Consider the following 27372-nt stretch of genomic DNA (forward strand, 5'->3'; position numbering starts at 1 on the left):
CCAACCGCCAAAACTGCAGAAGAAGAAGAAGAATTGGGAAGAACGTCGCACATAAACAGAAGAAGGGATGCCCACTTCTTAGTTCACTTATTGCTATTCTGCTGTCCAGAATACTTTAGCAGTGCCTTCACCCGTTCATAGCCCATGCCTGATATTTCTAGAGCGAGTCTCAGACAGCTGTGTGCTGTAAGTATGGCGTTTATGAAGCTAATATCAGCTCTAACTGTCTAATATTAATGGCCCTGGAGCCTAGCAGCCAATGCTAACTTAACTTACATGTTTAAACTGAGTTACAATAATCACATTCACGAGCTCTAAGAGCTTCGAGACACTTTTATTGTGATTATTATTTCTGATATATACGATTTTATGATGTACTGTGCGATTTTGATTGTAAGATGGTCATATAACTTTTTTAAACAGTCTACTGTTCATATATATATATATATATTATTTAAATATGATTTAGGAATATATTTATTCCTAAATCATGAAAGATATATTTACTTGAGAATAGAGATAAGCAGTCTTGTTTTCTGAGACATTTAACAAAATTATTTGAGTTTTTGCCAAAACAAGAGCAAATATCTGTCATTGGTGTAATTATTATTATTATTTTTTTTAAACAACATTTATATTTTTGAACTCATTGACAGATATTGTTGTTTTAAGCATCAACTCACTTTATTTTTGATCAGTTCCTCAGCAAACAAGCATCTTCACATATTTTTTTTTTTAAGCACGTGTATGTTTTGCAGGTGAAAGTAAAAGTCATTTTAAGTAAAAATGGCATTTTATTAATTTATGTAAAATTAATTAAGAAGAAATGTCATAAATGCAATTAATTGTGCGCTTCCTAGACATTTTTTAAAGAACATATAGATGTATTAATGCTTTTTTTTTTCTTTAAATCATTCCAATTATTCCTTTACTGCTCTTTACTTGGTCTTATAAAAAGTGTGTATATAATGTTTGTACAAATTCCTAAAAATACACTCTGTTTGCTGTAGTGCCTTACGCTGATTTATCACGGTGTAAAAGTGAAATGCTTAAAAAGTCTGTTATAGTTTGAATGCCCCAACAGTTGTTGTATTTGTTGTAGATGGCAGTCCCGTTCAAGATCCCCAAAAAGAAGCAGCCGTCAGATCTGTGTCTCGACATGCAGTCTCCACTGTCTCGACTGCAGGACAGCAGCTCACACGCGGTAATAAAGCCCTCATCTGCACTGATGTCCATAGAATCGGCCTGGAAATATGTGTCTCATCTCAGCCTTTTTTCATGTAAAGCAGCTCTTTTAGTTTAAATACGTCTCGTCTCACAGAAGCAGTGGGGTTCGGTCGCTCTGAATGGAAGAACGCTTCAGAAATGCAGTTCTAATGGAAATGTGCTGCGGAGAGATTCTCAGAGGAGTGAATCTTTGAGGTAAGACCTCGGTAAACCGGGAACGTTTGGAAAGTGTCACTAGATGGAGCTGTTTATTCACTTTGAAAGATGTGTGTGTGTGTTCAGACTAGATTCACTGTTACACTAGGAATTATCATTTTTATAATCCTGTGTCTATATTCTCCAAGGCTGCATTTATTTGATTACAAATGCAGTGAAATGGTTATATTGTGAAATATTATTACTATTTAAATTAACTGTTTTCTATTGTGATAGATTTTAAAATCCAATTTATTCCTGTGATTCAAAGCAGAATTTCCTCAGTGTCACATGATCAATTGGGAATTATTTTAATATACTGGCTCAGTTATTATTGTTGCTAAATTATTATTAAGGACTCTTATTATTAATGTTGAAAGCAGTTTTTTTCCAGCTTAATATTTTCATGAAAACTATAATGCAGTTTTTTTTTTTTTTTTCAGAATTCTTTGATGAATAGAACATTCAAAAGAACCACATATTTTTTCAAAATAAAAGTCTTTTGAAACCTCATATATATCTTTACTTTCAATTTGAATAAATTTTAATGCATCCTTGACTTTTTTTTGTTACTTTTAACTTTTGAGTGGACTTCAACTTTGAAACACAGAAAAGAATAACATTTGAAAATAAATTCTGTTAGAAAACAGTTATTTTAAAATGTAATAATATTTCCCTGATTTTTATTTTATTTTTTAAAAATAAATGCAGCCTTGGAGGGCAAAAGACATGGCAAAAGACAAATCACAAACATCAAGAAAATCTTATTCGTTCCAAACTTTTGAGCTGCGAGGTACTATTTTTCATCTGTAAAGTTCAGAACCAAAACAATTCCCTACTCCAAGTATTAAAGTGTGTATATTTTAAGGAGTCAGACTTAACGGTTCGTTTTAGCAAGATGATAATGCGGGCAAAATTATCTATATAATTATATTGTAACAAGGATCTCACCTGCATTTAAGGTTTTTGCACACTGAGTCTGAAATTTTTGCAAGTTAAAAAAATAAATACAACCTCACGCTGTGTCATTTATTTCTATGTATTTCATTTATACACTGCCTTCGATTTTCTGCATTTTCAACATTTTGCTATGAAAGGATGACAAATAACAAAAAACAAAAGAGTGCATACAACATTTCAGACTTTTAGAGAGCAAAACATAATTAACAGTTGCATAATGACACATTTTATTTGTATCTGTGTCCATTTCTCTCTTGCAGACCCATCAGGCCGTCTCTCAGCGGTGAGCGGCGGGATCTTTCACCGGGCTCACGGACACGCACCTGCTCGGATAACATTCCCAGAGGAGCCACACGTGGACTGATCAGTTTTAAAATGAACAGACAACCGATCAAAATCAGCCCCATGCAGGGGAACAGGACATCCAATAAGGTGTCCGAGACGCCCGGTTTCAGAGCCCAATGTCAAACTCCCACCCCGGGGAGAGACTTCACAGGAAACAGCAGGTGAGAATCTGAGCCATGGCGTGCTGGTCTGTGTCCCTGATCTAGAGCTGGAGATTTCGGTTTGATCGAGTGGGTTTTATAACGTCTGTGTTTATTTGTTTCAGATGGAGACCCAAAAGAGCATCGGATACTCTTCTCTGCCATGATGAGAACCATACGGGCGCGTCTGAAAGCTCTTCGTTCAAGATCCATAGAGGTACATCCCTGTCTTATTTACGTATCGTTAATATAATATTTTATACTTTGGTGCTGGATATTGCATGCAACCCACACATTTTCCTTAGAAAACTTAAACCTATAGAATAAACTCAACCATAAATTTCAAATGAAATTGACTTCATACTAATTCTTGCCAAAAGCACAAAGACAATATAGCATGACTATCCGCATAATTCAGAAAGCGACTTGGGTTTTCCCTAATGAGTTGGATCGTTAAACAAAAGAAGCAGTTAAAGTAAACCGTAAACTTTGGCTGAGATATCTGCTGTAGATTATCAAGAAGCTAATGAGGGAAAATGCCCTTATTTTGTGGCTTTTCGAAGTCCCTGCATCTCTTAGTACCTTTAATGATCAGCTTTGTCTCTCTCCATTGTGCTTGGGGCAGTATGTTTAACATCTCGCAGCTGTCTCCTATCCTTTGACCCTCCTTCACTCCCTGCTCTACATAATATTGGACGGCGTCAGAGTTTTCCTGGCTTCAGATCGCTGATAAATAAACAAATGCTTAACTTTATGGATCTGTTAAAATGGTCCTGCTTCTCGCTGGCTTTCTCTCTTATACTCTGTCTAGTTCCACGTCTCTGGGGAATTGGGCGATTTAGCCCCGTTTCATGGCTGATGTGACCTCCACCAAGGTGGAGGAATGATATTCGGTCAATAAGGCCGTTTTATATGTACTGGGGACTGCATAAAGAGAGAAAAAAAAAACAGTTGTTTGGAGAAGTTTGTGCTGCTTGTAAAATCCTAGAGTTTCCTTTTTTATTATTTCACCATTTCATCTTAGGCCTGGATCCAGGGGAACTGGAGGAAGAGGAAACCGAAGGGACACAAGGCCACTCTCCGGTGAAAGAGGCACAGAGGTCGTCCACTTCAGAGGACACAGCGCACGTTTCACTGGAAGAGCGCAAATTAAAGTCAACCGGTTCTGTCGGTGACGTCTCTAAGGTGAGATGGTCTCTCTCCAACCTTAAATACCACGACTGAGGTGCCCTTGAGCAAGGCACTGAATGCCTAACTGCTCCCTGGGCACTTCGGCAAAAATGGCTGCCCACTACTCCATGTGTGTGTGTGTGTGTGTGCACTATGGATGGGATAAATGCAGAGCACTAATTCTGAGTTTGGGTCACCATACTTGGCCACATGTCACGTCACTTTCACTTTCATAGTAGGCTCATAAATATTCATCTGATCATATTTTTTTACAAATGCTTCTATGGCAAAGTTTTGGCTGATAAATATAAATTGGATCTGACATTGGTTTATAACAGTCCTAGAGTGAATCAAAGAATGTCTCTGCTTGTTACCTAATTAATATTCATGAGGCAAACCTTCCTTGTAGTAGGGATTGTAAATATTCATTAGGCCATAATAACATCATTGGTGATATTATACAAATCTTACTATAGCAAAGTGTTGGACCATAAATGCTAATTATTTTTACTTGTCTAATTAATATTCTCAAAAAGAAGTTTCACCAGGATTCATTTTCATTCATTTGGCCATACTGACGTTGGTAAAGAGTTAGTGAAGTTCAATTCCTACATGGCAAATTTGGAGGTCATAATTATTACGTATTTCTGACTATCATGTATTTGTGGTTATGTTGGATCATACCACCTGGAATGATGTCTTGGCTCATAAATACAAATGAGGTCATACTGACCAACCAGTCATGCTACCTAATTAATATTCATGAAGCAAAGTTTGACCATAGAACAATCTAGTCTTGGCTCATAAATATGAAATAGGTTATACTGACATTGCCTCAAAACCTTCTAGGAGCTGTCATTCATTTTACTTACTATTCATGAATTGAGCCTTCACCATAGTACGGCTCATAAATATTAATTAGATCATACAATTATTGGTACATCAGTGGTGATATTACAAATCCTACTATGGCAGAGTGTTGCTACTATGCCTAGAGCATCCAAAGTCACCATAATATGAGTAGTACCTATTAGTTTATTCATACTGATGTTGGTTCTTAGAAAATGTAAGATTCCGACTATGATTTACTGTTAGATCATGAATATTAATTACTTTATGCTAAGGTTGCTTTGTAGCTTTTCTGAATATTAAAGAGCTGAACCTGTGCCAGTTTTGGACAGGGTGTTGTCTCACTCAGCTAGAGTTTAACTGTAACCTCTTTGTTCTTGTCCCTTCTGACTCTAGAACGCTGCAAGCAAAAACAAGAATGGGACTGTGTTGAATGAACAGTCTGTTTCGAAACTGTCCAATCATGAACCCAGCCTCCGCTCAGGCCGCTCTCTTCAGGAAGCTCCAGCTAGGCATCCGAGGACCTCTGGAGAAAGAGTTGCCCCCTCTGTGCCTGTTAGAAAAGACATACTCACTTCACCTCCAGAGGCCAAGAGCAAAGACCCCTTTGGGTCGTTTTACAGCAACAGACTGAGGAGGAAGCCCCCAGTTTTCTACAAGACATACAAGAGATCCAAGCCTAGCTCCACAGAGCCAAGTACGTGTGACTGTCTTTTTCTTTCTTTCATATTATTTTTTCCATCACTTTTCAGACATTGGTTTGAGTGCAAACTTGCCTTATTTAAACTTTCTTACCCTTCAGGGAGGCGGGTAGTGCGTTTAACAGCTTTTGCATGCCGTGTATGCCAGCTTACCCCATAAATGCTTGGAAAAAAGTTTACATGCTGCCTTTGTCTTTAATGGAAGACGTATTTCTTAAAAGCACTGATTGGCAGAGGCACCAGATCTTGTTTTTCAAAATGGTCAGAAGGTCAAGATAACCCAACCTATAAGAGGTTTGTTTAAAAAAACAAATGCACCAATATTACAATACAATAAGTTGATTATTTTTGTGTTTTGGCTGATAAAAAGAAACAGATTTTAAATTCTATAATGCATCACAGCATTATAACAAACATAAATGTACATGATGAAAAATGGATTTTCTAAAGATTACATTTAACGGTGTTAAGTAAAAACAGGGAAGATGAGCATTTACAAATAAAACAATATTGTTTACCGCTAAATGAAAAAAATCTGGTTTGAGAAATTGAGTGTGAACATAAAAAGAAAAAAAAGTAACTTTTTTTTTCTTAATGATAACTGCTATGGTACTTATACATTGTGCATCCCTAAAATAAATAATACACTTTCACCAATGAACAAAGAATCTAGAAAATCTCAATCTAGGTATCAAGATTGAGAAATATAGATCGAATGTGAACATAAAAAGATTTTAAAACTGAATTAACCATGCAAGTTTAAACAAAGGAAACCCTTAATTCCACCAATGGAAAAAGTGGAATCTAGATTTAAAAATGCAAACGGAGTCTGAACATAAAACGAGAGTAAAACCGAATTAGCAGGTAAAATAAAAGAAGCTTTTTCCAGTAACTTTTATTTACTGTGCATGCCTAAATAAAATAAACTTCCAACAACAGACGAAGTGGAATCTGGATTTAAAATGGAAACTGAATGTGAATGCAAAAAGAGAGTGAAAACTAATTAACCTAACAGGTAAAAAAAATAACCTTTTCCAATAACTCTTATGGTACAGATCTACAACCTATGCATCCCTAAATAAAATAGTAAACTTTCACCAGTGGACAAAGTCGAATCTGGATTGAAAATCGCAAACTGAGTGTGAACAGAAAAAGAGAATGAAACCAAATCAACCCCATCTGACAAAAAACTGCCTTTTCTGTGACTACATGACAGTTCTATTGTTATGGATGCAGCTTTTTTTTCTGAGCTGTCATTGGTTAAAGGATGTCCTCATAAAGATTAATGCCTTGCTAAGTGTGTGGTGTGCAGAATAGCAGCATTCACTCTCACAATCTAGATTACTGCAATCCTGACCTCAAGGTCTGGGTAAAGCCCATTACACCTCTGTCTGCTCTGCTCTGTCGCAGATGAACCATCCTCCTCTTCATGATCAGCTGGGATTAGTTCATCCTAAAAATCTTTCTCCTATTATGGTTGCCCTTAAAGGAAATAGTCACTGGTCACCCAGAAATTGATTACACACATTCACGTTGTCTTCAGAAGATATGTGATAGTGTGCAAAACAGACAAAAACTTTGTTCATCACTGATTATCTTCTGTCTCAGTCTGGATCATTAGGTCAGTGAGTTCATTCAGGCTGGTTTTGTGAACCAGATCAATTGATTCATCGACCGGCTCAAAATAATGGTTCATTTTGTTTCAATCTTATGGCTACTTTCATGTTGTTTTTCATAAAAAAAAAAAAAGTAGTCTTTAAAAGCTTCAGTTCCCTTTTGTTATGATTTTTTTCCCGTTAGTGGCCATCTGAAAAAGAAGATTTGAAAAGACTGATTCGAACAAACATCTGTTTAGTTTGCAAGTCTCTCCGATTCAAACCATTTTTAATGTTGCAAAAACAGATGGGCGGCATTGAGGCTGTTATGGTTTTCTGATGGATTGGTGGACAGGAAGAGGAAGGGAAGGAGGTGAAGGATGAAAAAAAAAGAGAGAGAGGATTATCCATGTCCCTGTTTCTCTCTCAAAGCCCATTATAGGACCCAGCCAAAGAGAAGCTTCTGCTGCAGAGAGGAAGGAGAAAAGGATAAACACGTGGTCAGAAATTAACACTCATCATTCGCCAAATGCAAGAAAAATGGTCTGATAGCTTTACTAGAAACATAATATCGCGCTGTAAGAACACAATGTCGCAATGACCATCTGACCCTCGATGGTGTTAATCATGCGAACTTTTCAAATACACACACAAGCTGTTTACTGAAGCAAACATCTGTCAAGACTCGCGTTTACCTCATTGGAAAATGTAGCATCAGAAGTTTATCTAGGAGGCCTGAAGTTTGTTTTTCCTCCAGAACGTTTAGACATGTGCGCTGTGCTCCAGAAGTCTGAGACCACTGGTGAAAAGGCTTCTATTTTTCATTTGTTCCTAATTTAATAGAACACATTTCAACGCAAAATATATTATAATGCACAACCTGATGATGTTTGCTCCAAAGAACCTACTGTGTGCTTCTATGGAAGCAAGAACATCTGTTCATTTCTGATTGGTGAATACACATCTGTCTCTTTCTCCTTCAGTCGTGCTGTCCAGCGATGATGAAGGAGCCGATGAGATGAATGACGTGTCTGGGGGTTTGCAAGAGCAGCGGATTTCTGAGGGGATCAGGGACGCTCAGGTAATGGATAACGAATGGGTGTAGATTTCGAGTAGATGCCCCTACTGACTGCATGTCATAAATATTAGCATTTATTCATTTAGCACTTGCTTTTACCCAACGCAAATTACGAATGATAAATGTTTAATGCGATTTGTGGTTATACACTCACAGAAGTCATTGAATAATTTACTCAAACTCCGATAATAAAGAAATAAATGCTTTGTTTTCAATAATTTGACACATTTTATTTAATAAAAAAAGAACTGAATACATAAACATTAAGAATGTAAAAATTATAACATAAACCATGATTATTAAAATATGTCAATCATTTGGCAGCCCAAGATTTTCTGTAAACGAACCCAAATTAGCCAAAGGCTATTTTTCATCCGTAGTCCCTGGATAAAATAAGTATTGTATGTTATTTTGATTAAAATAAAAGCATGGTGTTTACATGCAGATGAGTTTACATTTTAATGCTGTATAAAATAAACGAGCTATATACAGATTTGATTTTCTTAGTTTAGTTTTTTCTTTAGATATTTTTATAATGTGTCCCAAAGGTGGACAAAAACAGAGACCCGTAAAAATAGTAATGTGAAATATTAGAAAAATTTAACAACTGCGGCTTCGCTTTTTTTATAGAAAGTTCAAAAGAACCGCATTTATTTGAAACAGAAATTGTTTGTAACATTATAAATAAATGTCTTTACTGTCACTGTTTATTAATTTAATGCATCCTTGTTGAATAAAATAATTAAATACTTAATGACCCCAAGTTTTTGAAAGGTAGTGTATAAATGCTTTTTCTCTTAATCAATGTGGAATGGAAAACTCTTACATTTTTCACTGATCTTCAAATGTCCCCATCATTATTAAAATCTAACCCACACCATTTGGATGAAGCGTTTGTGTCCTTGAGAATCTGTCTCTTTGGAGAAGCTTTGAAACTTTGCCGAAGAGCTATGCTAAACAAATGTTAACTCATTTCAACTTATCTTCATGCACATCTGTCTTTTGAAGTCTAGATTTGTTCAGTATGGCTGAGGAGCTTTGGGTTCGCCCTTGTTTACAGCTATTCGTCAAACCCTTTCAACGAATTTCCTTTGTCAGAATCGTTAGTTTTGTTTGTCCAAGCTGGACACATCTTCAATTTGCGTCGTTTTTTGTGACAGTAGAACAAATTCAATATGGCACCCTGGTATGAGAAGCTTCTAGCTTTGGTATGCAGCGTTTTGGATTTGCGCTCAATTCTGAAGTAGAAACGTCTTTGAGAGAAGCATTCGGCTTGGGATGTTTGAGGACTCGTTGTTGCGCTAAATAAAAAAAAAATAAAAAAAATTTGCGATTTAAAACTTTTTTTTTTTTTTTTCTATTGACCACAATGATATAAATAAATAAATAATGTGTTTTTTTTTTTCATTCTCTTTCATCATGCTTCAGTCAGGGAACCAAAAGAGCCCAAAGACAAACGCAGGAGGTGAAACATCAGCGACCAAAGTAGAAGTGCCTTCCAACATCGAACTGGACTTCAGCAGACTCCATTACGACACATTCGAGGCGCAGGCCAACGGGACCATTGTGGTGAGGGAAACTAATGCTGAAAATATGATTTATAGTTGTATTAAATTATAAAAGTGGTTCAGCAGCGGCCTCAAACCCACTAGATTGGACATCAGTCTGAAGATCTTAATTCTCTTATCTGGTCAGATTGAATTAGACCTCTCGGTTCCATGTTCCAGATCTGGACGGATGGGTTTCCAACACATGGTTCCAGCTCTTCCATTCAGCCAATCACACAGTTCGATTTGTGTTGTTGTTTGTGTAATGAAGGACATCTGTTATCCCAGTGTTTTAATTGGCCGTTCCTGCTACAAACCACAGAGCAACAGCTAGCCGACGTTGGGCTGCAGATGTGATTAAGAGAACAACGAAAGTTTGTTTGCCACTAAATTTCGAAGGTTACACTGCAGAGCGGCTGAGAGCCGTGTTTATTAGAACAACAACAACGGCTGGAACCTAAACTGGCCCTGACACCGAGTACAGCTTATCATTGTTTGTCCAGCAATGCTTCAAAAGCACATAACAGGGGCTTTTCTGCTCTCTGTTTACAAGCCGTTAAGCAATAGTTGTGCTCTCCTGGAGGGGGCCGCTTGTTTAGGATGTGTTTAATGAGAGTAGCTGGAGGGGGCGCGTGTGTGTACCATGTGGATTTGATCAACAGGTCGGTATCTCTGTTCCAAAACCCAGGGAGCTGCCTCTTTTAACCTAGTAAAGGCTTGAAAAATGGTTTTGAAATTGTGAAATCAAAATTTGTATATATATATATATATATATATATATATATATATATATATATATATATATATATATATATATAATGGACATTATTGTGAAAAACTATCTTTTCAGCTTTTTCTTTTCAGGAACTAGGAAAAAATACACTACTGTGAATAATTATATAAATAAAAAATCATGAGGAAAAAATTACGGTGTACAAAAATTGATTTTTGTTTTTTAATTATTTAAAAAATATTGATATATAAATGTAAAATATAATTAGTTTAATGCTTAAAATATCATTAAAATAGTTTTAAATGATATTATTTTGCTTGATGGCAGGTCAATTGATTCATTATTCAATGCTTTTTAATTATTTTTTTTTTTTTGCTAATTTAAAATGATTCATTGCAATACACAATTGTTTGTTGTCATCAGTTTGCAGATTGATTTTCATCTAAACTATATAATTAGAATTTTGTGCACTTATAAATCACAATTATTTTTCTTTTTTTTCACACAAACTTTCAAAATGCAAAAGTCATATTTCGAGATATGATTAAGATTTTAATAACAATAATATTCATATTGCATAGATATGTATCACGCTTACTGTGGTATGTTTTGTTATTTCCTGTCTATGTAGACTGTTCCAAATCAGTCTCTTTTGAGGTTGGTTTCAGTTAGAATGCTGCCTTTGAGAAAACTGCCAATGTAGGCAGCATGAACGCGGATATTTGGAACAAAGGAAGTGTCAAGCGTTTGTTGTCTTTATCGGAATGAATGCCAGCAGGAGCGTCCTCTGTTCTGGTTTGGGTTCATTGACCACAGTTTTATGTGACTGTTCTTTTCTGCTTTTCCATCTGTGGCAGAATGGCTCTTTTATATCGTCAATCTGTTAAATATCTGCTGGTGGACAGACTTTGTTGTCAGCAGTTTTAAGAGACCGCCAACCCTTTGTTATCCCCTTCCAATGTTTGGCTTTTGTCTTAATGCAATGTTTTCCTTCTCTTTCTTTTATAGATCACAGATGAAGGCATCTATGTACCACTGAAAGGTATTTACAACTAATAATCTTTTTCTTTTTTAGTTTAGATAAATATTGAGTATTAAGAAATAAGGTAAGCGAAAAAAAAAAAAAAAAAAAAAAAAAAAAAAGCTTGAAAGACCATTAAAGTGTAACATAAACCTGTTTTTATTTTTCCATCCAAGGTTTTCTTTTATATCAGAGTTAGAAAATAAGAACTAGCTTTATATTTAATTTAAAAAAAAAAACGTTTTTTAGATCTATTTCTATAAATGTATTATTTAAAATAGCTTTTATATTTATGAATGTTAAGTAATAAATGAAAAAAATGAAAGAATCTAAAATAGTCTAAATAATACAAATGTAAGTATAAAAGTGTGTGAGTGTGATATTGTAATAACAATGTGAATAGTATTTAATGATATATTTAATAAGTAACTAATAAATATTTCTAATCATCTAAATAAACAATATTGAAAATAAATATAAAAATGACATCTAATAAATTAGTCTACATTTCGTAAATGTAAATATAAATGTATAATATTTATTTATATATTTATAAAACATCTAATTATACAGAATTAAAACTAATATTGTTCAAATAAATGTGGAATAAAAAATAATTTTAAAATGACAAATGTAGAAAAAATATATAATTAACTTATTTTATAATAGGTTTAATAATTATCTAATTATATATAAATAAAATGTATAATATTATGAGTGTAAATGTAAAATTATTTCATAAAAAATATTTTAGTAATAAAATATTTAATTGTACATTTACATCTTATCTTAGTTTTTAAAGCCAGAATAATATTTAATGCAGGCATGAAAAAAAAGAATAAAGCCAGAATAATATTTAATGCAGGCATTAATAAAAAAAGAAAGAAATGTGGTCAATTTGGTTTACTTCTCTTTATGAAGTCTGTCAATGCTGAATGTCAAAGCATAAACACAGGAATTATCTCTTATTAGTGCTCTAATTCACATACAGGAATTAGTGTGTGTGGTGTGTGTGAGGGTTATTTTATTCAGTCTTGTGCTCATGCTGGGAAGAGCAGTGAAAAACGAGACTCGTTTAAACAGGTGTTTCGTGTTATATTGTACGACACATGCGTGTTAAGGAGTAGAGCTATTTAGTGTGATACTAGTTTAACATTCGGACACCCAGTGAACAAATCTGATCTTATACAAAGTTTATGTATACAAATACCATTGTTTTCTGTGGTGCTGCCCCATGTGGCAAATAAGTGTAATTACATCGATCGATCGGCTCACTGGATGGGTGTCCAGCAGACTGCGGAGTTCATTAACCCTTCACCCTGTTTTGTCCCAGGTCACAGCTCTCCTCAACTGTCTGTGACCCTCTGTCTTTCCCTCCTCGCTCTTAGTTTCACTGCTAAGACGGCTCAGATTAAGACTCTATTTATGTGTGTGAGACAGAGGAAGAGCAGAGAACTTGTTTGCATGACTTCAGTCATCCCCGTATTACTGTATGTGTTCAATAGAGCACCTGTGTGTGTGTGTGTGTGTGTGTGTGTGTGTGTATAAGATGCTTATGAGGGTTTCAGACAACGCCTCTCTGTTCTTAGCTTTCTAGGGTCTTTGTGCGTAAGCCACCCACTCAAGAGACATAAAAACAAATCATTTTGAGCAAGGTCATCCTGTTTCGGGAGCCAAAGAGAGCTTTTTATCAAGCCTTTGTGATAAATTTATGGCTGTTAGCTACTAGTGTTGACGTATATGCTAGTGTGTGCCTAAAAGCTTATCAGTGATAGTTGCTGTTTGAAATGCATTTTACTTGCGTAATGTGACATATTTTTGAGGGAAAGGGATATTTTTCAGGAAAAATAAAATGTGGTGGGACATTGTGTTATGGGATTGTGACAAATTGGGGCTAAATATCAGAATGTACCAATGCTGGTTCACATTGGTATTCATTCAAATGAGGCTATCCTGTTTCAAGAGCCAAAGAAAGCATTTTATCAAGTTTGTGGCTGTTAGTTATTAGCATTGACAGACGTATGCTAGTGTGCACCTAAAAGTTAGTCAAGCTAATGTCAGTTGCTGTTTGAAACCATTTAATGTTAATAACGTGTCTTTTTTCTGAGGAAAAAAGGACATTTGACAAAATAAAATAGGTTTGGACTTTTCTAGAGGCTGTTAGCTATTAGCATTGACACACGTACATTGGTGTGCACCTAAATGTTAGTCAAGTCAATGTCAGTTGCTTTTTTAAACCCATTTTATATGAATAATGTGAACTTGTTTTCTGAGGGAAAGAGTATATTTGGCAAGTAAAAATGTGGTTGGACTTTTCTGGTGTCTGTTAGCTATTAGCATTGGTGTGCATATGCTAGTGTGCGCCTTAAAGTCAAGTCAACGTCAGTTGTTTGAAATCTATTTAACTTGTGGAATATGACGCATTTCTGAGGGAAAGAGGATATTTGACAAGAAAAATAACTTAGTGGGACATTACATCATGACACATGGGCACTAAATATTATAATGTATAAATGTTAGTTGGTTATTATTTGAATGAGACCATTCTGTTTCAAGAGCCAAAGATAGCATTTTATCAAGCTTTTGAGTTCAGATCATGCCATGTCTAGTTAAGGCTAAAAAAAAAAAGTAGCTACTTGGCTATTGGTTAGCATTAACCATTAGCAATTAGCATGCACATTCTAAAGACCTAGGACAATAACTACAGTATAATTATAGTTCTAAAAATTGGTCTAATTAAAAAGCAATAAGGAAGTCCACACTACAACCTTAACAATAACGACACCGATACGACATCATTGGAAACGCTTTCAGATTTTTTTTTTTTTTTTTTTCAGCAAATAAATGATAAAAAACATTGACAGCCAATCAGAATCCCCCTGACTTTAAAGAATTGGAGAATTTGAAGCAGCGCACAACGAAACTTCTAATTGCAGTTCGTCCATTGGCTAAAATTAACGGTAATCTAGCTATTGTAAAAATTTAACTTATCCCTGCATATGAAAATGTCTGCTTATACAATAGGTGAAAAACAATGTGAAAAGAGTAGAATATCCAAATTTTCTAGTGTTCATAATATCGTAGAGGAAAAGTTCTCGAATTACCTACTGCTTCTGGTGAAATTTCGAAGTGCGCAACTGATGGACACTTTACTATGAATTCTTAGGAGAGGAGTTGTGAATGTGCAAGTCACATGGTGATGACAACATTAAGTAAATAGGCCAGTTTTGATTTTATGCCAACTTTTAGCTATATATTTCAAATCAATAAGAAAACAGACCACAAATACTGATGAGTTTACAGATTTTTCCAATTTAATGCTGTCTAAAATGAGAACGTCTTTCTCTATTTGTCACTCAATAGAATAATAATGGTGGTGGTTTTGATTCATCTCAGAAATTCAAATCTTATTTGAGTCTGTTCACCAAAATGATTCGTTCACTGACTCTTTGGCTATGCCAGTAGTTTTTGGTATTGTTTGCATGTTTTGAGCAGATCATTGAATCATGTACTCCAAAGTTTGTTTTTACTAGGGATATCAGTTTGTTTGAATGACTCTTTGAAAAGAAACACATTAAGATTATACTTCGCCAAATATTTGTCATGCTATATTTAAAATATATTTGAATAATCCTGCTTGTTTATTGTATTTGTAGGTGTTGATGGAGAGGGTGAGGTAGCCGTTAGCGTGTCATGCTCTCAGCTGCTCTTGTACGGCGTGTGGGACGGCGGACTGGCCCGAGACGGCAGTTTGTTATCGAGCACAGAGGAGCCCGCACCTTCTCTCCTCTTCCTCATGGTGTCAGATGCTCAAGCCAGGCTACTCCAGACAGAGCTGTCTGTGCTGCACACCGTACACACTTCAGGTGAGCCCTGCACAGGAGCATTCTGGGTAGGGATCCATTTGAGCTGAAAGTTATGCTTTTCTGGATAGAAATTTTATGGATAGAAAGTTATTTTATTATAAAAGAAACTCATTTCACAAATGACAATTAATACAGATTATAATATAGACTATCAAAAATTGTATTGCGCTTTTGTAGAGCACAATGTACTGTTATAAATTAAAATGAAGAACCTGCTCTAAATTCTGACTGGATAAAGCATATCTGTACACTAAATACAGATAAAATAATTGACATTTTTATACATTTAAATGCAAGTTTATTTGTATAACACCTTTTTAAAAAAATTATAATTTTAAACACACCCCCACCTATTTAAACAGTTGAAAATGTAAAAATATATTTTTAAAGTGCCAAGTTGCAATGTTAATTGGAAACTTTAAACTAGAACTGCATAATATTTTATTACTTTTTTCTTAAATACTTTTTTCCATTAAATGAATAATTATAATAATAGTAGTATTTTTATATCATTTTATTATAAAAATATAAATGTGTATTATTAATAACTGTAAATAAAACAAGAAACAAATAATTGTTTAAAATTAAATATTTATTTTTTTAATTTAATTGGATTTGTTGTTGTTATTATTACTACTACTAATACTACTACTACTACTACTATTATTAATAATCAATATTATTTTATAATTCAAAAGATTTTACATTTCAATCACAATATTTATCAGAAAAATTGCAAGTCCAACACGCACACTCGCACACCCCCTTGATTTCTGTAATGAGAATGCTGCTGGCACTGTGAAGCAGTCTTAATGGCACCATGCGGTTATCGCAGCAGTCGGAGCTCATGTGACCAGCCGTCAACCATTGAGTATTAAGGCATTCCCTTCAGTGTGTGTGAATCACAAACAGGTGTGTGTGTGATTGAAGCAGCCGCCATTAAAAGATTAATTAATTCAGCCTGGTTCTCATGTGCTTGGCATTCTAGCAAGGAAGAAAGCATTTATTTATTTTATTCATTTTGGCCAACCAGTGAGCATTTCTGGATGGATCTTTAAGCATCTGAGCCAAGTCAAATGCTGAAGATAAACAAATAAAACAAACTAAATTAATAGAAAGAAATGAAGAATGTGGTTTCTATTTTTCTGTTCTGTTTCCAGGACAGGCCTGTCCGTTCATCCTGCTGGTGTTGACTGGCCAGCTGGAGGATCTTCAGGTGGCTCTGTTGGCATCTCTCATGGACGTGATTGGCCTGCGACACGGTCAGAGCGATTTGAGTAACTCTCTGTCCTGGTCGGACGGACTGAATCAGCTTCATTGCTACCCACGGGGCGAACATCTCCTGTCCCTGCTGGGACAAAACGTGAGGGACGCTGGACAGGACATGTCAAAGGTCAGTTCATCTGTCTATCCATCCATCCATCTATTGATTCATGCATTCCTTTGTCAGTCTTCCATCTAATCTTTTCCATTCACCCATTGATTTCATTGTTCATCCATCTATCTATTCTTTTGTTCATCGTTCCATGTTTTCATCCTTTTGTCTTTTCATACATCCATCCATCCATTCTTATGTATCTTTGCCTGTCCTTCCATCTATTTCTTTTACTGTCCATCCATCCTTCAGGTTCTTTCATTCTTTCATCTATTCTTATGGTGTCTTCACACCAAACAACTGTAATTATTTGCGCGAGTAGATCATGTTTAACGTCAATACGAAGACCTGAATAGTGGAAAATTCATGGCAGGCAACGTGAACGAAGCAAAATGTGTGTCTCATTTGCTGCAAACACGCTGTATTTGCCTCAGTCATTTTGAGCAGAAGATTAGCATGATCTAGCTGGAGGAAGCTGTCACACAAGCGCAGTTCCTGGAGAATGACGCTGAAAATAATCGAGTTGTTTGCGCCCCTGGATGGTGCTGTGAGCTCAGACATGTCAGCATTTGGCTTTCCGGCGTATTTGGAACATACCAAAACAGGTACAAATCTGCAATTATAGTTATCTCCGCCATGGTAGATCACGCAAAGTTTTTATTTGCGCGAATAACATCCCAGGAGTAATCTAGAGTGATTGATGCGATTTGCATCTATTTCCATCAATTTCTCTTACTCCTTCTGTCTATCCATCCATTTATTATTTTGTCCATACATCCCATAATCTGTCTGTCCATTCAGTCCTGTCCTTCAGTATATCCTTCATTCCTTTCATCCATTCATTCATTTGTCAGTTTCATCCTGTCATTTTCATGAATTCTTCCATCTAATATCTGTCTTTTTTGTTTATTCATTAGTCCACCCATCTACTCCTTTTTCTGTCGATCCTTCAGCTTCTTTAATCCTTTCGTCTATTTTGTTTTAGTTTCTTTAATCTTTAGTCCATTCTTTTGTCCTTTGATTCATTCAGTCATTCATCCATACATCAATCATTCCTTTGTCCATCCATTTTTTTCCTATCCATTCTTTGTTCGTTCATTGATTTCATTGTGTATCTACCAATTCCATTGTCCGTCATTCAATCTGTCCATCTTGTGGTCTGTCCACCATTCATTCTTTTGTCCATCCATCCACCTTTTCTTTTGTCCATCTGTCAGTCCTTCCATCCACTCCTTTGTCTCTCTCTACTCATCTGTCCTTCAGTACAACCTTAATCGTTTTCATCCTTTTTATTAATTCTTCAGTCTCTTATCATTCATTCATCCATCCAATTTCTTTGTCTTTTTTTTATCCATCATTCCATCCATCTTTTCATTCCTTCAGGTTTGTTATCATTCTTTCATCTATTTTTTTTTTTGTTTATTTAATCTTTAATCCATTTTTAGTCTTTCATCCATATATGATTCATTAATTTGTCCATCTGTCCATCATTCATCCATCCTTAATTCCTTTGTCCATCCATTATTCAATTAATTCATCCAATTTGTGTCTATCCATTTTTGTTTATCCTTGATTCCACCCATCTGTTTCTTTTTTTCTGTCCAGCCTTCACTTTCCTTCAACCTTTCATATATGTATTTTGTCTTAAATCTTTAATTTTGTCCATTTAATCATTCATTCAGTCATATATCCATACATTGTTCATTTCTTTTGTCCATCCATCCCTAATTTATTTGTCTTTCCATTAATTTGTCCATCCATCCATCCATCCATCCATCTTTCATTCATTCTTTTGTCTATCTGGACATTAATTTGTCCTTCTATACATCCAGCCATTCATTTGCCCCTCTCCGCTGCTTCCTCTTACAGTGTTCAATGGGTTGGCCAGATATTGGCAGATATTTGAGTGCAGGCGTGATAGAGGCACCGGTGGAATTATACGGCCCAATATAAGAGCAGGAGTGAGGTTAGCCATGGTCCATGGAGGCTGTGCTGGTGTGTAGATATGGAACAGAGCAGGAAACTTGGCTGGCTTTATGGATAGTAGCTGAGCGGTTCCCTCTCTCTCGGTTCTGTGGAAGTGGCCATTGTGTCACTCTCTCCAGAGACTTTATGACGTGGATGAGGGGCTCATAGCGGCTGCACTTTGGGGGTCCTACAACTTTAGTACATTTGAGGGCCTTTTTTGGGGCAACATCTGCGTGTGGGCGTCAGGACTCTTGGGGCGTGACACGTTTCTTTATTTTCGGTTTCAATGTTGCCAGCTGGCAGCAATGGAAGTAGGCCACCTCAGACGCGTTCTCCTTTCTTTCTTTTCTTGCGTTTTACGAGCTGGCTCAGCCGCTCAACAGAGATGGAGCCCAGTTAGCCGCCCTAAACAGGCAGCACATGGCGTCGCTATTCTCACTCTTCATTTTCTTTCTTCTGAACTCATATCGCCCTCAAGTCTACTGGCACTTCGATCACATCATGTTTGCTCTCTTTACATTTTCCCGTCCTATATTTACAATCCTCTTTTGAACAAAATCAAATGTAATTTGCGCGCTCGAATGAAAACCGAGTATCCAAACCTGTTGACTTTCTCGTAGCCAATAGCCATGAAAAGGTCAGTGGGTTTGGATACTCCAACCCCAGGCAGTTGGAGTATCTCCAGCTGTTTTGATTCAGATCTGACCTGGTTCACTTTTCCCCAGCTGGAGAACACAAGTGGGACCAGCAGCTTGCTAAGAGAGCCAACAGTCAGAAGACCCCTCCGGAGCCACAGCCGGCAACAGAGCTCACCACGCCGGTACTGGATTTGATCTTTCATGCCAAGAGGCCTCAAATATGATGACACTAAAAAATATGAAGGGAGCTATATATTTTTATGCATACAGGTTCATTGGAAATGTAAAAAAATATATATATATTAAATGTGAGAGAGCGCCTCAGTGATGACTTATTTTTGTAATCCAACCCAGCATATAGTATTGGGGAAAATCAGCTAAAGACAAAAGTTGGTTGCACTTTATTTTACAGTAAATGTACTTACATGTACTTATAGTGTACTTACAGTGTATTTATCTAAGAAAGTTCTGGTAACACAAGGTAACTACATGGGGTAGGGTTGGGTTTAGGGGTAGGTTCAGGGTTAGTACCTAGTTATTACATAGTTATTGTAATTACTATAATTAGTACATAGTATGTACATGAGGAACAGGACTGTAAAATAAAGTGCTACCCAAAAGTTTTCACAAAATAACACAAGTTTTATACCTTGATGCATTTTATATAATAAATGTTTTAGTTAATAAATAACAGTTTGAATAACTTGTTTATATATATATATATATATATGCATTATCTTTTGCACCATTGAAGACAGGAAACCTTTTTTTATATTTGCCATTATTTTTGCAATTCAGTTAGGTGCCACTAGAGGTGCAGAAGCGACACACTTCACCTTTAATTTCTTCTTTGAAGGCAATGATTAAGCCGTAAGCTCAGTAGTTGGAACCCAAACGCTGACGTTCCCTGGCCCTTCAGAGAGCTTTCCATACCACTAACTTTCCATCAAGTTGTTGAAGTTTCCATACAGGCAGTGAAATTTAGATTTAATTTGTAAGTCAATATTGATATGTCGTGATTAGCACCGAGGATTGTATTTTTGGAAGCTGAAGTTACATTTTGTGTGAGGAGCTTGTTTGAACTGTTTTCCACCAGGCTGATCCAGTACCCGCCTCCCCCCTCCAAGGGCGGCATTACCGTGACCGCCGAGGACCTGGAGTGCCTCAAGGACGGCGAGTTTCTCAACGACGTCATCATCGACTTCTACCTCAAGTCAGTCTGATGAATACTTATGAGGGTTTCAGCTTGTAAAATTAGATCTGATATTTTCCCCGATATTAAATACTCCCTTCAGGTACCTTCTGTTGGAAAGAGCCGACAAAGATGTGGCCGAAAGATCTCACATCTTCAGCAGCTTCTTTTACAAGCAACTCACTCGGAAAAACACTAGCCGCCCTGAAGAGACTGGCAGCACGTAAGAAATCACCTTTTATAGTGTGTTTATAAAGGTTTTAAAGAGACAGTACACCCAAAAATGCAAGTTAAAGGGATAGTTCACCCAAAAATGATTTCTCACCCTCAAGCTATCCTAAATATATATGACTTTCTTCTTTCAGATGAATACAATCAGAGTTATTTAAAAAATATCAGTAACACTTTATTTTACAGTTACATCTATTAGTAGCTTATAACTAATAACTAAGACTTTTCTCTCAGTAAATTCTTAATTTTCTGATAAATGAATTGTAAGTAATTGTTAAGTTTAGGTATTGGTTTGGATTAGGGATGTAGAATAAGGTGATGTAGAATAAGGCATTAATATGTGCTTAATTGGCACTAATACATGGCTAATATTCTAGTAATATACATGCTAATAAGAAATTAATAGATGTAACCATAAAATAAAGTAATACCAAAATATCTTGGCTCTTTATAATGGCAGTAAATGGGGGTCGAGACTTTTAAGCCCCAAAAAGTGCATCCATCCATTATAAAAAGTGCCTCACACGGTTCTGGGGGGTTAATAAAGGCCTCCTGACATGAATCGATGCATTTGTGCAAGAAAAAAAGCCATATTTACAACTTTTTAAACCGTAATCTCTAGCTTCTGTTAACTGTCGTACACTTGTTCAAGAGAGAGTGGCATTCCAGCGAAGACGTAGGACGTAAACATATCATAAATCAGGAGTAATTTTAATTTTTTGGATAAACTATCCCTTTAATGTAACTTTAAGGATTTTTTTGTTTGTTTGTTTGTTGACTAAATTGTATGCTTCTTGCTAATGTGAATGACTGTGTGGTGTTCTTTTCCACAGAGGCCCGTACAGTCGACATCAGAGAGTGAGAACATGGACCCGTCATGTGGACATCTTTAGCAAAGACTACCTTTTTATACCCGTAAATCAGGAGTAAGTGAGGAATTTACATTTAAAACACACACATGCATAGTTCAAATAGACACTAAATATTGGATAAAATAACTTTGAATTATTAATTATTTAATTATATTAATTAATTAATATAATTATTTTTGTTAGGGTTTTTTTTATAATATGGAATCAAGTATTTTTTTTAAATGTCTCACCAAGGCTGATTAAAAATACAGTCAAAACAGTCGTATTGTGATGTAACCGTACAATACAATACAATATTTTAAAATGTAATTTATTTCTCCGATGCAAAGCTTAATTTTCAACATCATTAGTCCATTAGAAATCATTCTAACATGTTGATTTGCTGCTCAAGAAACATTTCTCAGTATTACCGATATTGAAAACAGTTGTTCTGCAATATTATCTGAATATTCTTTAAAAACATTTAGATATTTAGGATTCCATTATAAATTCATAGCATTAAACAGCATTTTTTTTTTTTTTACATTGATACATTTAATACATCCTTGCTTTTAAGTATTAAATTCTGCTAGTTTGTTTATTCATAATCAGTATGTCAGGAGCATCACCATTCATTCTTTGGAACAGAACAAGCTGTCACCAATGAAAGTGAGAAAACATGTGCACTTTCAATGGCAGAGCGTTTCACGAAGCCTCGCAAACAGTTACGACATCTCAAACACACGTTACAGAATGTTCTCTTGTTAAATATCCAGGATGCATGTTGAAGGCCTGTGTAGATGTTGGATATCTGACGACAACAGAGCATGTTAGATTGAGCTTAAGCAACGAGTCTGTATTGCCAAACTGCGAGAGAACAGGCAATTCCTGTGTGGTACTGCATGTTCCCATAAAAGCAAATTGCCACGCAGGACACACACTGTACGTGAACGTGCACACACTCGCACAGCACGACACGGCACAGATGATTCACAAACCGTCCCAGTTCAGGGATTAGCAGATCTTGTACCAGGACTTGGTGATAAAGTGTTTTTATGATTACGTTGCTGGGGATTATGATTTTAGGCAGCATTAGTTTTAATAGACTTTTGTTCTGCAGTCTTTATCTAAGTTGGTAAGTTTCCATGAATCAGTTATGTTGATCCATTTGAATGAATCTATTCTTGGTTATTTTGCATCATTACTCAGTAAATGTTTGGGGAAGTGTCTGCATTCACATTTATAGGTAAATCTAATTTCTTGTTTATTTAGTAAGGAACAGGGGGAAACATGTATTTTTTAAATCTTTGTAATAAATTAGATTTAGATTTAAATAAATATCATGGTTTAGCCTTTTCAGATCAAATACATAAATATTATGTTCAGAAAGTTATTGTTATTTAGCAGTAAAATCCTGTGCTACTGCTGCAGGGTGTTTTCTGCAATGGAAACAGGGCTTTATCACTGATCACTGACTTCCACTTCCTCTCCTGCTCTGTTTGCTCTCGGTCCAGGGCTCACTGGTACCTCGTGGTGATCTGTTTTCCTGGTCTGGAAGGGCTTGAGTGGGTACCGTGGAGAAACAAAGGCCTTGTGTCGCAGGATAAGAGTCAGACAGCTAAAGCCAGCTCTGCAGGGGATTGTCAAAGAGGTAGCATACGCACATCAACAGAATTAATTTAAAAACACACATTTTAATTTTATTCATTCAAGTGCCTTTATTTTTTATAACAGTAACTTTTAGTAAGTGTGTGTGTATATATATATATATATAATATATATAATATATATATATAATGTATGTATACACATACATACATACATACATACATAAAATTTGAAAATGTTAAACAAATAGTTATTACATTTTTAGAATTTCTTTTATTTTTGTTCAGATGTTCTTGGGTCAAATTTTTCCATGTAAAATATTCAGAATCTGTTCATGTTTACAAACATTTAGTGCATTGAATTCTTAAAAAATTATACAATATTAGATTGTGCCACTTTTATGATTAACTATTATTAGAAATCATATTGTTTTTTTTTTTGTTTTTTTTTAAGCCAAGTTTATTTTGTTAGATAATATTTTTTATACATATCTAATAGTTGTCTTTCCAAAGTACAGTTGTTCTGTGCATTTATTGTAAAGGGATGGCATTTTTTTTTTTTTAAGTAATGCAGAAAGAAAATATATATATATATATAAAAAAATAGTTATTTTAGACTCTCTTTTCTGTTTTTCCAGACAGGTCACAGCAACCAAAAGGAAACAAATTAAAACCCAGTGAGCTGAGACCCCACAACCTACCGGTAAATACTAATATTATCAGTAGATATTACCAGGTGTCTTATCAGGCATCGTTAGTATTCATTTTAAACATTCATGCACATTTTGAGTTTTTATGTACAGCAATATGTCAAGAAGGAGTCTGATGGCTCTTGTGTGTTTTTAGGATTGCACAGTACACAGCTGCACAAGAGAGACCATCTGCAGGAGGTACCAATATTCAATCTACCGTCTTCATCTTATACACAACAACATCAGTTTTACAAATGTGCAACCACCATAGAGAATAACGGCTCTTTCTCTAGTATGTGAGATTGGTTTCTGATCCAGTTATCGGTCTCTTTCCCTGGTTTACTCTCAGGCCCTGTATTCTGGTCATGGACTCTCTGAAGCTGTCGTACCACCAGCGAATCTACACGCTGTTACGCGAGTGAGTCTTTCATGCAATCCGAATGTTTTAGTGCATTGGATCATGTCAGAGAACTAAATACTGAACTTTGAGAGAAATGTCACCTGTCCTGCAGGTATCTGCAGGTGGAATGGGAGGTTCGGAAAGGAAGCACTCGAGCTTTTACCAGTGAAAGCATAAGCGGGAGTCTGTGCAGGGTCCCGCTGCAGGACAACAGCAGCGACTGCGGCCTGTACCTGCTGCAGTATGTGGAGAGCTTCCTGCAGGTACTTCAGACTGGCTTAAGAGCAGAATTCGGTCTTTTTCCCGATACCTCGTGTTCTGTGGTGCGTTTAGTTCAAGGTCAGAGCTTTTTGGTTTCCTCAGTGGTAAATGTCAGAAACGTAACCTGACCTTTGCTGTTGAGTGGGATTTTCAGTAAAGTCAGTAATAGATTGGGATCTCAGAAACTCAAGTTACACCTGTTTGTTTTGCAGCCTTTGAGTTGAATCCTGGTTTGTGTTAAAGCACATACTAGAAATGGCCAACTACATACTTTCAAGGATATGAAGGTTTTGGGACAAACAAACAAAAAAATATTTAATTAATATTTATATTAATATTTAATAATTGTATTTATTTTATATTCAATTTATTTGTTTTGTTTTTTAAAGAATGAAATTTTATATGTAAAATACATTATATTTAAATAGTATAAGTGTATATTATATATTAAGTATATTATACTATAATTAAACTTTTTAAATATTTACCATATTTTTCGGACTATAAGTCGCACCTAAGTATAAGTCGCATCAGTCCAAAAATACGTCATGACGAGGAAAAAACATATATAAGTCGCACTGGACTATAAGTCGCATTTATATAGAACCGAGAGAAAACTTTACCGCCCTCTCGCGGCTGTAGACGGTAATGTTTTCTCTTGGTTCATTTCTCTCGGTTCATGTCAAATTAATTTTGATAAATAGGTCGCAGGACCAGCCAAACTATGAAATAGTGTATATATATATATATATATATATATATATATATATATATATATATATATATATATATATATATATATATATATATATATATTATAAAATACACACCTGAAATCAGTAAGCTTAACATGACAACAGTCAAAAAAGTCTTACAGGCTGTGCTAAAATGTGCAATGTTAAGTGTAATGTTTATATTAGTGTTGGTTTTTGCCGTCTTAACACGAAACGACAGTTTTTAAAGTTTTACAGATTTGTCCTTGATTCGTTAAACTTTCCGCTCAACGCTTCTTTTTGTTTTTGTTTTTCCGCTCAGAATCCAGTGGTGCACTTTGATCTCCCGCTGCGATTGGACCATTGGTTTCCGAGGAATCAGGTGCGCAGGAAGAGGGAGGAGCTACGGGAGCTGGTTCTGCAGATTTACCGAAGACAGGGGGGCGGGGCTGAGCAGAGCACTAAATAATAACAGCCGGAACATGTCCTGTCACTAAACTGATCATTAGGGCCATTTGTTTTGTTTAAGTGCTTGTCCTGTTTCATTTTATTTGTTTTTTCTACTGATTAACAGATAAAGGATATATTTATAATTTAACTTTGTATTTATTTGTATTAAAATGGCTTTTAAATGTGGCTTAAATTTCATCTGTTTTATTCATTTCCACACAAACATGTAGGTTATTTAAATAAAAGAGGAGCTGAATATTTTAAATTGATTTGGTATTTTGAATTTTTTTACTCACAATTTAGACACTTCATAGAATTGGGAATATATACTATATATATTACATCTGACAAATTTGACTGTTTTTCTCACGATTGCAAGTTTTTATCTCATAATTCAGGCTCTTTATTTCACAATTGCGAGATTTTATCCAACAGTTCAGACTTAAGTTGTATTTTTTAAGTTTTTATCTCATAATTCAGACATTTTTTTTCTCAGAATTGGGAATTTATATATCTTGAAATACTGAGTTTATATCTTACAAATCTGACTTTTTCTCACAATTTATCGCACAGTTTTTATCTCGCAATTGAACATTTTTTTTTTGCGAGTTTATATCTCATAATTCTGACATTTCTTCTCTGAATCGTGAATTCGAGAGTTTATATCTCACAAATCTGCCCTTTTCGCACAATTTTAGAAATTTTTCACACAATTGTAAAAGTAATTTTCTTTTCAGATTGGAAATGTAATGTGTTATTTAACAATTTGGTGTGGGGTATAAATTGTGAGATACAAAGTCGAAATTACCTTTTTTTTTTTTTTTTTTTTATCCTGTTGTGGAAACAAATTTATGGGTAGTAAATTATTAGATGTAGATCTAGATTATATAATCAGATTCCAAAAAAAGAAATTAAAAAAAGTAATTGAAGTAAATTCCAAAAGTAGTGCTCGTAATCAGATTACAGTTACTTTACAGTTACTTTTTTATAGATTACATGATTAAATTTTGTTCACTCAATAGTAGTAAATTGCTTAAAAATGTGATGGTTTTATATATAAAACAAAATGTATGTACTGATCACACTTTTAACAGCACATTTTTTTAATGATCTTATTGGGAGGAAGTGAGTGACTGAATATTATTCATGTAATTATATCACTGACAGCCACAGCTGGAAGCAATAGTGCCATCTCCACAAACAAGCATTGTGTTCCTGAGAGTGAAGCAGGACTGGAAACCCCATAATGCACTTATATGCTCCATTAAAGAAAAAAAAAAAGAACATAAAAACAGCCCTTTTTCCAGAGGCACACAAAAACACGAATGTTTATGATGAAACTGAAACAAAGCATCGGCCCGCTTTCACTTGTGTTTGTATGAATTGGCCAGAGCTCAGCTGGACCCCTCACTGCCTACTAAAATAATAATAAACATCATAAACTGTATTTAACCAGTACCTGCCATATATTTAAAATGCTTTTCATTAATGGAAAACTTTCAAAATGGAGAGGGATGAAAAGAAATGAAAGGCTTTTTAAGAAAAGTCCGCTTTGACTGTACAGGCA

The 27372-nt window shown here is 35.3% G+C and overlaps 1 protein-coding gene across 2 annotated transcripts; it reads left to right on the forward strand.

Moving 5' to 3' along the window:
• Nucleotides 1–26074, forward strand: senp7b (SUMO specific peptidase 7b). Of its 2 annotated transcripts, none has more exons than XM_026197960.1 (22): nt 1–186; nt 1103–1204; nt 1325–1422; nt 2643–2888; nt 2993–3084; nt 3892–4052; nt 5283–5583; nt 8166–8263; nt 9689–9829; nt 11549–11582; nt 15218–15427; nt 16588–16820; nt 19496–19590; nt 20505–20621; nt 20704–20823; nt 21665–21757; nt 23197–23333; nt 23928–23992; nt 24136–24179; nt 24331–24399; nt 24494–24644; nt 25678–26074. In XM_026197960.1, exons 1-22 carry the CDS (start codon nt 145–147, stop codon nt 25822–25824), a joined length of 2796 nt encoding a protein of 931 aa, XP_026053745.1. In that variant the 5' UTR covers nt 1–144; the 3' UTR covers nt 25825–26074. The 2 variants fall into 2 exon arrangements, with proteins under 2 accessions (XP_026053745.1, XP_026053744.1); XM_026197959.1 differs by having other exon boundaries at nt 2–186; nt 1322–1422.
• Nucleotides 26075–27372: the final 1298 nt, after the last annotated feature.

Source organism: Carassius auratus, chromosome 22, assembly GCF_003368295.1.
Source record: "Carassius auratus strain Wakin chromosome 22, ASM336829v1, whole genome shotgun sequence".
NCBI classification, from domain to species: domain Eukaryota; kingdom Metazoa; phylum Chordata; class Actinopteri; order Cypriniformes; family Cyprinidae; genus Carassius; species Carassius auratus.

Bases quoted from the DNA above. Each gene is read 5' to 3' on its own strand.
- senp7b (XM_026197959.1), top strand. From the start codon at position 145: ATGCCTGATATTTCTAGAGCGAGTCTCAGACAGCTGTGTGCT. The intron at 4,053-5,282 runs GTGAGATGGTCT...TTCTGACTCTAG, and splicing joins CTGTCGGTGACGTCTCTAAG to AACGCTGCAAGCAAAAACAA. The intron at 8,264-9,688 runs GTAATGGATAAC...ATCATGCTTCAG, and splicing joins AGGGGATCAGGGACGCTCAG to TCAGGGAACCAAAAGAGCCC.